Source organism: Falco cherrug, chromosome 3 (genome assembly GCF_023634085.1).
Source record: "Falco cherrug isolate bFalChe1 chromosome 3, bFalChe1.pri, whole genome shotgun sequence".
NCBI lineage: Eukaryota > Metazoa > Chordata > Aves > Falconiformes > Falconidae > Falco > Falco cherrug.
In genome coordinates, this window is record NC_073699.1 from 119037440 (window position 1) to 119050189 (window position 12750).

The 12750-nt window shown below is 66.0% G+C and overlaps 3 protein-coding genes across 11 annotated transcripts in view; 2 read left to right on the forward strand and 1 right to left on the reverse strand.

Moving 5' to 3' along the window:
• The window catches only part of THRAP3 (thyroid hormone receptor associated protein 3), a 35358-nt gene extending 33605 nt beyond the window's left edge, over nucleotides 1-1753 (forward strand). For all 9 annotated transcript variants that reach the window (XM_055704027.1, XM_055704025.1, XM_055704029.1 and 6 more), the window contains one exon: nucleotides 194-1753. In XM_055704027.1, coding sequence (XP_055560002.1) covers nucleotides 194-415 — 222 coding nt within the window. In that variant the 3' untranslated portion in view covers nucleotides 416-1753. The remainder of the gene's footprint in view (nucleotides 1-193) is intronic.
• Nucleotides 1754-3599: 1846 nt separating this feature from the next.
• Nucleotides 3600-8234, forward strand: SH3D21 (SH3 domain containing 21). The gene is made up of 12 exons (XM_055706076.1): nucleotides 3600-3672; nucleotides 4511-4586; nucleotides 4691-4745; nucleotides 4874-4974; nucleotides 5044-5133; nucleotides 5331-5445; nucleotides 6740-6817; nucleotides 6992-7103; nucleotides 7260-7321; nucleotides 7407-7728; nucleotides 7836-7899; nucleotides 7975-8234. Exons 2-12 carry the CDS (start codon nucleotides 4554-4556, stop codon nucleotides 8011-8013), a joined length of 1071 nt encoding a protein of 356 aa, XP_055562051.1. The 5' UTR covers nucleotides 3600-3672; nucleotides 4511-4553; the 3' UTR covers nucleotides 8014-8234.
• Nucleotides 8235-9394: 1160 nt separating this feature from the next.
• On the reverse strand, nucleotides 9395-12559 carry EVA1B (eva-1 homolog B). Its single transcript, XM_055706077.1, has 3 exons — nucleotides 12434-12559; nucleotides 10330-10445; nucleotides 9395-10242 (listed from the first exon to the last, which is right to left on the reverse strand). Exons 2-3 carry the CDS (start codon nucleotides 10394-10396, stop codon nucleotides 9833-9835), a joined length of 477 nt encoding a protein of 158 aa, XP_055562052.1. The 5' UTR covers nucleotides 10397-10445; nucleotides 12434-12559; the 3' UTR covers nucleotides 9395-9832.
• Between the last annotated feature and the right edge of the window lie 191 nt (nucleotides 12560-12750).

A 12750-nucleotide genomic window follows, 5' to 3' on the forward strand; every position in this document is an offset into this window, starting at 1 on the left:
TCCTGCCTTCACCTGCTGCTTTTCTTCCCCAGAACAAGCCAGTGTTTCTCTTTAGATGGCAGTATTCACTGCGGCGTAAACGTGGCGGCCTGGTTCGTGCTGCTGGGTGCTGTATCACAAGCTAGTTTTCCTCCTCTTACACAGTGAGTAGTCATTCTGTTTCAACTCATGTCCTTGGCTTCCTCCTGTGCAGCATGATGACCGGGAGGGCGAAGGTGCGGACAAGTGGGTGAACAGAGGCCGTGGTCGGGGTGCTTTCCCCCGAGGAAGAGGTCGCTTCATGTTCCGAAAGTCAAGCACCAGCCCCAAGTGGGCTCATGACAAATTCAGCGGAGAAGAAGGAGAAATCGAAGATGATGAAAGCGGAACAGAAAACAGAGAGGAAAAGGACAACTTGCAGACGACAGCCGAGTAGCTGCGCTGTCTGCATGTTTCCAAGAGCCCTGGCAGGAGGGAAGGAGTTCAGCACCATGCTAGTGCTGGGGATTGTCAGGGTGATCCTGAAGCACTGAGCAGAGCCCTGGAGAGGAGCTCAGAAACAACCCCGACGTTAACCGCGATTCCAGAGTTCAGCCTCCCTAAGCGTGGACTAGAACTGATAAATCATTTCTGCTTGGATCCACTCACGGAGTATATCTTCCCAAAGACTTACCTTCTAGACTGAATAAGGTCAAGTACTGGGTGAGATCCTAGATTTTCTCTCGTCTGTGACCTTATTGAATGGTCGGTTGTTTTTTTGGGTAACAGGCTTTGAAGACAATGTGGATTTTGGTTTGTGCCCATCTTAACCCAGTAGTCTTGACATTTTTGTTTCTCTTTTATAATTTGAAATAGTAAAGGTCAGGATTAACTCGCCAGTTCAAATTTTTCTCCCCTATTGTGTATTCAATTTTTTAAATTCATACTCTACTTATTTTAGGCCTTTACGTATGTAGTAACATCAATTAAATGATAATTTTGGAAACTGTTTTTGGTTCTTATAAATAAGAAAACAATGAAGCATGTGAATAAACATCTAAATGTTAACTTGTCGGGACCAAACTGCTATTTTTTTTTTAAAACTTTTTTTTTTATGTAACAGTTGAGTTTAGGGCCTTTAAAAAATGATTGTTTTCCTTTTATGTTGAAAGTTAACAAAATTAGCATGGTTTTAAAAAAAAAAAAAAAAAAAAAAAAAAAAAGAATTACACCCTACTTCTCACCACTGTTTGTGTACACTGTTAGGCCTGGTGTGTGCTGGAGTCCCAAACTGCTTGTAGGCATTTTGTGTATCCTCTTTGCAGCTGGTTGTGAACTTGAGTGCTCTTTCCAAGGTAACATAGTTTTCTAAGAAACTTCAGAATTCTACTAGGTTAAAAATATAAAAGGAGATGAGAATTTTTCAATATTTTTTATTAATCTTTTTATAAAAAACAAAAGTCAAATCCCTCTGTGCTGGTTAAGGACGGCCGTTACAATATGTTTCTTTTTATCTTCTACTTAAAAGTATTCTGAAGAAGTTTGCAGATAGTTCTCTGGCTGAGTCAGTGAGCCTTCTCAGCAGGAGAGGCATGTCCACGCACCAACGCTGAGTGTGCACGTGCTGTAAAGACACCGCTCTCCCTCTCCTCTCCATCTCTGCCTTTCCTTCCCCAGGATTGCTGTGCTGTTTCCCCACACACACCAGCTAGAGTTTGGTTTGTTTTGACTTGAACAGTTCCTGTTTAGCAAAGCCCTGAAGTTTGTTTATGCAAATAAAATACAATAAAATAAATAGTAGGTGTAACTCTGCTTTGTTTTGTGTTCTGAGTCGGGGGCTCCTGTTGCCAGATGCCACCTGCCTTCTGATTTGGTGAGGCCAGAAGAACCAAACGCCGGTGGAGAAGCCCCGCTGTGGCAGGGTGGCTGGGAAGGGCAGCTGTAAACCACGGTGGTCCTGGAAGACCATGGCGGAGGTGAAAGGAAGCCCTGCGGAGCTGCCCCCACTGTTAAAAAGCAGCAGTTGCTAGCGGTTACTCCGGGCGCAGCGCACAAGAGGATCGCGTTTTCCACAAGAGGATCGCGTTTTCCACAGCGCTGCAGGTGGGGAACGGAACGCGGCACATGGAAGCGAGCAGAAACCCAGCCATCGCCGTGCACCAGCGATGCGCTTCCCCCGGAGCTGTGCGGGGGCAGGCGCTGCAGGGCTGGCCTTGAGCTAACCGTGCTGCAGCTGCAGGAGCCGGGCAGCACCGCGCCCTTTGTTTTGCCTTTAGCCCGCTCTGCTCTCGAGTGCCACTAACCCAGTGCCACTAACCGCCTGGAGCGGGTTTGGAGCCGTTAACGCACCTTTTAGCCCCTTTGTGCTGGCAGTAATTGCGTGGGGGGCGACACAGCTGCCATCCGTGCTGCGAAGCTGCTCCTCGCCAAGGATCACGGCGGCGGCGGCCCAGTTCTATGCCAGCACTAAACCCCAGTGCTGGTCACTGCAGCTGAGCGAGCTGGCCCTGCCTTTGCTGCTGCCGGGCGGTAAATGCTTTCCCATTGCCGCTGCCTCAGAGGAGGAGCGCTCCTCGCCGCAGGGGCTGCCAGGCGTGCAGCCTTCGCGGCGCGGCGAGGGGATGCGGGGTGGTGGCCCATCTGCCGCGTACGGACACTGTGTTCGGGGTTTCTTCTTTACAGGATGTTTTAACTGAAAGGTGCCAGAGCGGCGTTCCTGGCGGCTGTTGGTTAACGGTGTTGGCTAACAGCGGTTGAGACAGTAACGCGGGTTAACGGTTCACGTTTCCCTTCACACTTGAATTTGAGCCCTTGAGCCAACTTGAGACAAAGGGCGCCCAGTGTTCCCGGCTCCAGGTGCAGAGGAGAGCCCCCCTCCAGCTCCACAGAGCCCCCCACCCCGAGTTCCACAGAGCCCCCGCCAGCAGCTGCCTCTGCCTGGTGCGGGTCCACGGGCCCCCTCCCTGCTCCGCGGTTCAGGGTCACCACATCAAACACGTTCGGTCTAAAGCCCATGTTGGTGCCGTTGGCCTGGCCTGGCCCTGCTGGGGACCCCTGGGGCTGGTCCCGCCCTCCTGGCTGCTGCGCTGTGCAGAGGGGCCGCAGCGGCGCGGCTGCAGGAGCCCTGGGTGCTCGCGGTTTGTGGGTTTCGGCCCCTCTGCGGTTTAGGTTTCACTTCCCCCTCCACACCGAAGGTGACAGACGTGCAGCGAGGCCGGGGCGGCTTTGAGCTGCCACCCAGGGCCGGGTGGCTCTGCTGCCTTCGTGCTTGGCTCCCTGCCCTGGCTGCCCACGCCGCCTGCCCCTCTTGGCGGCCGCCTGCGCCTGTAGCTCAGGTAGGGACACACCGCGCAAGCTGTGCCGAGAGCTCGGCGCTGGGCATGGCCCTGCTGCACCGTGGGCTGCCTCTGGGTGCTGGGCAGGGGGGCCTGGGGCCGCTGCCGGCCTTGGGGGGGCTTGGCTGCCCTCTCCTCTCCCCTCGCCGTGCGGTGTGGCACCTCCCCGGTGGCTGAGCACGGTGGGGGTGGCTGCAGAGCCGTGAATCCCCCCGCGCTCTGCCCTGGCAGCTGGAGTTGGCCGCTTCGGCTGGATCCACTGCGTAACCGTGACGGCCCAAGCCATGCACCAGCGTTTCTGAGCTGCTGAGAGCACACGCGGCTGCCGAGAGTTGGGACGAATTCCCTCCGGCTCCCGTCAGCAGCACCCAGGGAAGCGGTGAGTCGCCTGCAGTGCCAGGGCGAGCGCTGGGAGGGTGTGAGCCAGCGTTTGGGCAGGAGAGGGGCCACGACGGCGTCTGTGCGTCGGCTGGGGTCACCCTCGAGGGGACCAAGCCCACGCAGGGTGAGCGGTGCCCCTTTCTTCCCTGTGACGCTGCGGCTGGGGTCCCCGCAGGTGGCAGTGCCTGGTGGCAGCAGCCCCAGCAGCCTGGGCTGCCACATGTTACCGCTGCCGCCCTCGGCACAAGTGCCCACCTGGGTACTGGCTCTGCCAGGGCGCTTGTCCCACCGTGTCCAAGCCCACCCTGCTGTGATCCCAGACAGCCCAGCCCAGGCAATTCCTGCAGGGATTTGGTTGTGCCAAAGCCGGCTGGTGGCCTCTGGCACGGGTGGGGGTGCCGGAGGAGGAGGAGACCCCCCTGTGGCATTGCCCCGGCTCCTCATCCCTTCCTCTCCCCAGCCCTTTCCTTCCATGCTGTGGTTTCGTGATTTCCTCTGCTCTGGCCACCATGCAGCAGCCCCAGTCCCTGTCACCAAGCCACCCCACTGCTGTGGGGGGTCCCCAGGCCACCGCCTGCCCCAGGGGGTGCCAGGTCTGGGTGCAGGCACCGGGCAGCCTGTGGGGCAGCTGGCCTGGCCACGGTGGCACGGGGGTCCCCGCACTGCTCCTGCCACAAGGAGGGCCACTGTGTGTGTCCCCACGGTGAAGCTGCGGGGCAGTGATGCTGCAGTGGGGCTGGGCTGTGCCCCACAGCTCCCAGGGGGCACCCACAGCCGAGCCCCTGCCGGCCTGGGGGGCTCAGCCGCAGCAGGGACCCCTGTCCCCGCTCTCACAGGCACCTGCCCCGGCGGCGAGGCGGAGGCGCCGCGCTGAAGGAGATGCCCAAGCCCTTCCCAGTGCTGGAGGAGAAGGTGGGTGGGGGGCTCCGTGCCGGGCGGCCTGGGGGGGCACAGGGCTCTGCAAGCCGGCGGGTGCCGCCTGGGCTGGTCCCCACCCCAGCAGGTCTCTCCCGCAGGCAGAGCCGTGGCCGGCGGCACAGCACCCAGCACCCATCCTGCCGCCAGAGCTGGGTGAGTCACCTGTTCCCCACACCGTGGGCTGGAGCTGTGCCCGGGGGGGGCTCCCCTGGACTGGGGGTACTGGGGGCTCCTGGGAAGCAGCCAGACCTTGTGAGCCAGGTCCTGCCCTCCCTGCACAGCCCAGGAGCCGCAGCTCTGCCGGGCCCTGTTTAACTACGTGCCGGAACTGCCGGACGAGCTGCCGCTGCGGCGGGGAGATGTCATCCAGGTCCTCAGCAAGGTGAGGGGGCGCGGGGACAGAGGCCACCCCGAGGCTGCCCCCCGGTGCTGACGCCTGCCCTGCCTGCAGACAGGGGCCGAGGGCTGGTGGGACGGGCAGTGCCAGCACCGCAGAGGGCTCTTCCCCAGCAACTTCGTGGAACTGCTGCCGGTGCCCACAGTAAGTGGGGGCTGCGCCAGAGCCACCCTGCCCACGCTGCCCCGGGGCTCGTGTGGCCGGACCCTGCACCCCGGTGGGCTCCACAGGGCTGAGCTGCGGTGTCTGTGGGGCTGCGCCGTGCCAGCGGTCCCTACCTGCGGTCCCAGCGCTGGCCGCGCTCGGGTGCCCCATCCTCACCCAGCCCCGGTCTCCCACAGTTGAAGCTGGCGATGTCACCCCAGGACACGGAGTCCGGTGAGTCTGGCCACGATGGCCATCCAGTCCTGGGGGCTTCGGTGTCCCGCCAGGATGGCCAGGCAGCCCCACGGCCAGGTGCGAGGTGGGTTGGGGCAGCTGGGGGGCCGGCCATGCCGTGGGGCAGGAGGAGCCCTGTGGGGCACAGGGATGCAGCGTGGACCAGCACCTCGGTGCTCTCTGCTTTGACTTCCTTCCCAGCCCGGAGCCGATTTCCTCCGGCGTCACGTGCGCAGTGTGGGGCCGTGGCAGCCGGGGGAGCCTGGCACGGCACCGCACGGCACGGCCTGGTGGGCAGCCCCACGCCAGCAGGTAGGATGGAGTGGCCATGGCTGCAGGGGTCCCGTGCCCTGGGACCATCCCGGCGGCAGCCCCTGCATGGGGCCGCGCTGCTCCTGCGCTGCGCTGGTGCCCTGGGGGCTGGGGGAGCCGCCAAGGAGGGGCAGGGGCTGGTGGGGTGCTGGGCTGCTCTGGGCACCATCTACTCTGTGACACCGGGAATGATGGAGCACAGGGCAGCTCCCCGTGCCCTTGGGGCCAGGTGCCTTCATCCCCATCCTCATCCCCCCATCCCTCATGGCTGCAGCCATCTCTTCGAGTAGACGAAACCCGCAGGCACGTTTGATGTCTGTGAGGCCGCCATGGCAAGGGCCGTGCTGGTGGCAGCAGGGACGAGGCGGCATCAGGGCTGCCAGCTCGCCGGGGGGACAGGGTGGTGCATGGGCACATGCCTGTGGCCTGACGCCCTGTATCCCACGCTGCTGGGGGGCCCATCCTGGTGGGACCCCGGGGCTCGGTGGCAGAGGGATGCTGCTGCGCCATAGGCAGTGGCAGGACAGCATCCTGCCCGCGCCGCAGTGCTGGTGCTCCGGGGGAGGTTTGCAGCCACCTGCTTTGCCGCATGCAGAGGAAGCGCCGACCGCAGCGGGGCCGGGTGCGGGGATGGGTGTGGGGATGGGTGCAGGGATGGGTGCAAGGCTGGCTGTGGGGCTGGCAAGAGGGGTGGCAGCCCCCAAACCAGCAGACAGGGCCCATGGCACATGGTGCTGGGGGCAGTGTGGCAGAGCTGCCATGGGGCTGGTTGGTCCTGCTGAGCATCACCGCTGGCCCTGGCAGGTGTGTGAGACGGTGCTGGCAGGAACCACGGGCCCAGGAGCGCTGTGGAACCCTGTGTCCCACCGGTCCTACCTATGGGCAGCTCCTACCCAGCACCCCCAGTCCCTGGGGACCCCGGCAGGAGCAGGGTGCAGGGATGTGGGGAGTTAGGGATGGAGTGGGCCCTGGAGACGGTGTCCTGGTGGTGGTGGTGGGGCTGCCCCCCCCAGCCGAAGGGTCCCTGGGAGAGTGGCCATAGCGAGGGTCCTTCCCGCAGCGCCTGGCCAGCTCCTGTGCCCCCCAGCAGCCCGTAACCCAGCCAAGGAGGAGGCGGGCGAGGAGCGGGAGCAGCCAGGTGAGTCCTGGGCCTGGGGAAGAGGGAGGGACAGGGACGGGGGGCACCCGGGATGGGACCCCCATGCCTGGCGCAGGTCCCTGGTGCCACCGGGCCACAGCTGGGGCTCCCGGCAGAACGTGCTTCCTGGGTCCTGGGTGCCAGCCCCAGCCGGGTCCTGCCTCCCCTCCCCAGAGCTCCCAGCACCGGCGAGGATGGAGCCGGCCAAGCTGCCCCCCAGCAAGAGGATGGCTCCCGCCCCCCCTGTCCCTGCCAAGGCCAAGCTGGCCCCCGTGCTTGTGGGCAAGTAAGACGCACAGAGCTGTGCCGGGGCGTCAGGGGCCACCGCGATGCCCTCAGTGCCCATGTCCATGCTTGGTGCCTGGAGCGGGGCTGGTGGCTGCCCCACCGGGGGGCTGAGCACGGTCCGGCTGTGCCGCTTCACCCCCTCTGCCGTCCCCAGGCCCAGCAGCCCCCAGCCCGGAGCCTCGGCTGATGCAGAGCGGGGCAGAGCCGGTGACCCAGGTAGGAGCTGGGTGCCAGCACCGGGCGCTGCTGCCATCGCCGCGGCCTGTGCCAGCGCCAGGTGCCAACGCTCTCTCTTTGGCAGATGCCGATGGCTTCAACGTGGTGCCGGTCACCACGGCCAAGCTGAGCCACCCCACCGCCACACGCCCCCGGGTACCCGGCCAGCGGCCACCCAGGCTCTCCCTGGGGAGCGGGGGGGGTCCCTGCGGGGGGGAGCAGCCCCGGGGGCCACCTCACGCCAGGCTCTGGGCCCCTCTCCCCACGGCGGGGCAGGTGCCCGGCCCACCATGGAGTGTGGAGGTGCTGGCGGCACCGTGGCCGGAGGAGAAGCTTGCCCTGGAGGACCTGAAGGCTGAAGTCCGCTCCCTGCACATCCTCGTGGACCTGATGCGAGTCCAGCACCTGTGAGTGGGGCTGGGGGTGTGGGGGTGGGTGCTGGTGGGGGTCCCCAGCAGCTCCTGGCTGCTCACTGTCGGGTCTGGCCCCGGCTGAGCCACCTCACGCGTTGCAGGCGGGACCTGGAGGACATGCGGCTGGAGATGTGCCAGGAGCGGGCCAAGCGCCAGGCGCTGCAGGTGAGTCCCCTGCTGGGGGGTGCCCCTGTGCCGGGGTCCCCAGAGCCCCCCCCGCCTCACAGCCTCTCCCCACAGGCAGAGATTGAGCGGGTGAGGAAGGTGCTGCCCTGCTAGCACGGCCGGGGGCTGCAGTGCCCACCCCCTGTGCTCCCGGGGATGCAGGGCACACGGGGGTACGTGGCGCTGCGGGCGCTGTGCCATGTGGCCCCCAGCCCCACTGCCCCCAGCCCCATTCTGCACTGATCAGGCACGAGAGCCCCCCTGCACCCAGACGCTGCTGTGCAACAGCCCCCGGGGGTACAGAGATGGTTTAAATAAACTGGTTTGGATACAGAGTGCTGCGGGGGTGCTGCAGAGGGCAGAGCCCTGGGGGTCTGCTGTGGGCTGCCACGGCCCTGGGGGTCCTGCCTGGGCGCAGGGGGTCCTACCATGGCACAGGGGTTCCTGCCTGAGCACAGGAGGTCCCACCACAGCACAGGGGGGTCTTACCATGGCACAGGGGGGTCCTGCCCTGGCACTGGGGGCCCATCATAGCACAGGAGGTCCCACCACGGCACAGGGGATCCTGCCCAGACACAGGGGGTCCTGCCCCGGTACAGGGGGTCCTGCCATGTCACAAGGGTTCCTGCCTGAGCACAGGAGGTCCCACCACGGCACAGGGGGTCTCATCATGGCACAGGGGGTCCTTGGCACAGGGTGTCTCACTATGGCACAGGGGTTCCCGCCTGAGCACAGGGGGTCCCACCATGGCATAAGGGGTTCTGCCTGGGCACCAGGGGTCCCACCATGGCACAGGGGGTCCTGCCTGGGTACAGGGGGGCCCTACAAGGGCTGGCTCACCGCAGAGCGAAGGGCAGGAGCGGGCAGTGCCCGGCCCCCAGTGCTGGGTATGGATGTGCCAGCAGTCACAGGGGCTGCAGACTCTGGACAGCGCTGGGGGCTGAGTGCCGCCCCCCCCCTTATCCCGGGCTGGGATGCAGAGCGAGATCCCGCAGCAGGGCTGGGGCAGCACCTCCTCCTCATCCTCCAGCCCCCGCACCATTTCCCAGCCCCAGCACATCCTGGCCTCCAGCCACCGGCGTGGGGCTGGGAGAACATCTGGAAAACATCTGGATCCTGCTGGCGCTGGCGGCACGGAGGACTGGCCTGGGAAGGAGCTATTTTTATAAAGCTGCAGCGGAGGGGGCTGGAGAGGGGGTGGTGGGGCCCTGCACCCCGCGGGGCTGGGACGGTGCCGGGAGCTGGGCAGGATGCGGCCCAGCCCTGTGGGGAGCAGCCCGCATCCCTGGGGAGCACCGGCCGCCTCCAGAACCCAGTGGGAAGCATCCGCCCCGGCCCCCCGGGAGGGCGCTGGGTCACGGCCGGGCGGTGCCGGAAAGGCCATGGCTAATTTTAGTGGGATCATGGGGAGGGAACCGGCCTGGGGAGGCAGCCATGGCTGGACCCCCCAGCACCGTGTGTGCTGTGCAGGGCCCGCAGCACGCTGGGCTCCAGGTAGGGTGTAACAGCACCATGTTTCTGGGGCAGGACCCCACAGCTTACACAGATGTACAGCCCGGCCACGACCCATGGGGATGGGCATCGCTCCGGTGCTGAGCCAGCGGGGCCAGCACCCGCAGCTGAGCCTGGCAAGGTCTGCCCTGTCCTTGTCCTCGTCCCTGCAGCGTCCCGGGGCTGCTGGGCTGGTGCCAACAATCGTACCAATGGCTCAAAGTGCATCGTGTCCCGCTGCGGCGGGGGCAAGTCTGGCCCTGGGGGTGCCCGTGACACCAGGGTCTGGGTGGCTCCTCCAGCCCAGGGGCAGTGTGCAGCCCCCTCCCCCCCGTCCTCCCTGTCTCCTGGCCCCAGAGCGGGTCCTAGGCAGCTCCCGGGGGCGGCACGGCGCTGGGGGGCAGCCAGGCACAGCGCTGGGGCAGCTGCCCCACGCTGGGGCTCAGTAATAGTGGACACGGCCCAGGGTGCCGGTGCCCAGGATGTCGGGCTGCCCGTTGCGCCAGATCTCGCGGATGATGCGCTCACGCTCCTCCAGCCGCTGCGCCCGCTCCAGCTCCTCCGCCGAGGCGAAGACATTGACGGCCAGCGCCCCGTCCCCGGGGCCGTGACTCTCCAACGGGATCTCGGTCACCGGCAGCAGTGACTCGGATGCCGCTCGGTCGACGGTGTCCTCCTCTTCCTCATCCTCATCCTCGTCATCATCCTCCTCGTCCTCGCTGAGGTCCCTTGGGCGTGGCGGGGGGCGCGGGTAGGGCTGGCAGGAGAGACGCAGCACCAGCAGGCACAGGGTCAGCACCAGCCCGAAGCAGACGCCCAGCACGAAGTAGAGCCCGAAGCTCTCGGGGTGGGCTGTGGGGAGAGCAGAGGGGGTGAGGGACAGGCCCGTGCCTGCCACGGGGCCCACGGTGGCCCTGGGGTCCCCGTCGCATCCCTCACCTCGGATGTGCGCGTATGCGGCCATGCTGTTGCTCAGCAGCTCCATGTCCCGCCTGCGGCTCTCCATCCCGTGCCCGCTGCGCTCAGTGTCTCCGGGGGTGGCACGTGCTCGGCATCTGCAGGGGACGGGGGCTGAGCAAGGCGCTGCTGGGGGCTGGAGCCCCCCCGGTGTCCACTAGCCCTTTTGGGGCCACACCTGGTGGCCACCGTGGCCCAGAGGCTCCCCACCGAGCTCCGGCAGGGCTGGTGCTGGGGCTGCTGTGCCCAAGGCCGAGCCCTGCAGGTGCCCGGGCGGAGCCGCCGCGCTCCCACCGCCCCTCCGTCCTTCCTGTGGGACCGGGGCGGATGCGGCTCCTCCAGGACAACGCGGCGTCAAGCGCATCTGCGGCAGCGGGCCAGGCCCTCCATCCCCTGCCCCGGGCATGGGCTGTGGGGCTGAGCTCAGTGCCAGGGTCCCAGCACAGCTCTGCGAGGCTGCCCGTGCCCGTGCACACACACACACACACGTGTGCCCCCAGCAGCCCCTACACACACACAGACAGACAGACACACACACACAGACAGACACATGCACACACACGTGCCCCCCAGCAGCCCCTCTGTGGCAGTGCCCCCCCCTCCCCGTGCTGCTCCCAGCCCAGCTCCAGCCTCGGCTGTCTGTGGCGCGGGGGCAAGGACCAGGCACGGTGCAAAGGCCGGGGGGGTGGGCAGCAGCAAATGCCGCCGAGCCGGGGTTGACCCTGCGCCCCCCCCAGCTCCTGCCACAGCCTGGAGCAGGACCGAGGGGCACTGCTGGCCCCCCTGTGTGATGGAAAACCCTCTCGGCGGGGCTGGCCACGGCACAGCCAGACCCTGGGAGCTGGGGGGGGGGATGGGGGCGCCCTGGGCTGCCTCCTCCCTGACACCCTGTGGGGATGGGGGTACCTGGGCCCTACACTGGGGTGCAGGGGTGAGCACCCACCTCCCCCTACCCAAAGGCCCACCTGGCCCCCAGCAGCTGAGCACCCATCCCTGCAGCCCCTCGCTACCCTCATGATGCTGGTGTGGGGTAAGGTCCCCCTCGGCCGCGGGGTGCTGTGGCCCCCCAAGGTGTGGGGCTGGGCAAGCGGGCAGGGTGGGAGGCGACGCAGCACCTGGCCCTGGCAGGGGCCGAGCTCATTTCCCAGAAACAGCTCGGCGGAGGGAGGAATGAGGAAAGAAATGCAGAAAATGTGACACATCAGCAGAACCGTCCCCGGACAGTCCAGTGCTGCGGGGCCACTGCACGTCCCACTGCTGGGCAGCCCCTCGCAGCGGGACACCCCAAAACATCAAAACATGGCCAGCTGTGTCCCCAGGAGGGTCCTGCTGCCCCCCCCACGGGGCTGCCACACCGCCAGCCCCTGTCCCGGCGAGGGGGCCGGCTGGGAGCAGGACAGCCCTGCTGTGGGGCTGGAAGGGCAGAGCCCCACCATGGGGCTCCCGGGACCCCCAAGTCCTGCTGGTGGCAGAGCTGCTGGCAGGGGCACCGCAGGGCTGGCTCCAGGGCCACGGGGGTGCTCAGCACCCGCAGCTGGGCGCCCACGGCCACGGGCCATGGCAGGCTGGGGGTCCGTGGCTGCAGCTGGGTGTGAGGGAGCCCGGGGACAGGCGGGTGCTGAGTGCTGGGTGGAAAAGTGCTGAGCCCCCACCGGCAGAGCGGGAGCTGGGTCACGGCGGGCCAGGGCTGCGCTGCAGGAACAGCCCCGGAGCACTCAGCCCCGCGTCCCCAAGGGCCAAGCCCTGCGCCCCTGAGCCCTGCATCCCCGAATCCCGCGTCCCCAAGGACCAAGCTTTGTGCCCCCATGCCCCCAGCCCCACATCCTCAACCGCTGCATCCCCGAGCCCTGACTCTGCATCCCCAGGTCACTGGATCCCCTGCGCCTTCCAGCCCCACGTCCCCACGTCCCGGTTCCCCGACACCATGGCCGAGCACCTCGAGCCAGGGCCGGGGCGCAGCCGCGATCCCACTGGGGCTGTCAGGGCTGAAGGGACGGGGGGTGCTGGGGTCCCTCGGGATGCCCCGTCCACCCCACGGTCCCCTGCATCCCCCAGCCCCACGCCGTGCCTGGGGGCCGGTACTCACCAGGATGCGGGGTGGGAAGGCAGGAGCCGCCGCACTTTGGCTGGAGGGAGGGAAGAGGGAAAGGTCTGTTCAGCATTAACGCTGCAGCAACAGGAAATAGTTCGGAGGCGGCTGGCGGTCAGCGCTCCCCGCCGGAGCCAATGGCAGCCCCGGCCCGACGCCCAGCGGGGCGCGAGGCCGCGGTTCCCCCGGGACCCCCGGCTCAGGCCCTGCTGCGGAGCCGCCCCGGAGCCGGGAGCTCGGGCTGTGGGCAGCCCCCAGCCCCATCCTGCCCGTGCCAGCGCCCACCCGGCAGGGCCAGGCCTGGGGCTGGCAGT

What these genes read in the sequence shown, in the direction of transcription:
- EVA1B (XM_055706077.1), bottom strand. Translation starts at nt 10,396, where the DNA reads ATGGAGAGCCGCAGGCGGGACATGGAGCTGCTGAGCAACAGCATGGCC. An exon ending in CGCATACGCGCACATCCGAG is followed by an intron (nt 10,243 to 10,329) that starts GTGAGGGATGCG and finishes CTCTCCCCACAG; the next exon opens with CCCACCCCGAGAGCTTCGGG.
- SH3D21 (XM_055706076.1), top strand. Translation starts at nt 4,554, where the DNA reads ATGCCCAAGCCCTTCCCAGTGCTGGAGGAGAAG. An exon ending in AACTGCTGCCGGTGCCCACA is followed by an intron (nt 5,134 to 5,330) that starts GTAAGTGGGGGC and finishes GGTCTCCCACAG; the next exon opens with TTGAAGCTGGCGATGTCACC. An exon ending in CTGATGCGAGTCCAGCACCT is followed by an intron (nt 7,729 to 7,835) that starts GTGAGTGGGGCT and finishes CACGCGTTGCAG; the next exon opens with GCGGGACCTGGAGGACATGC.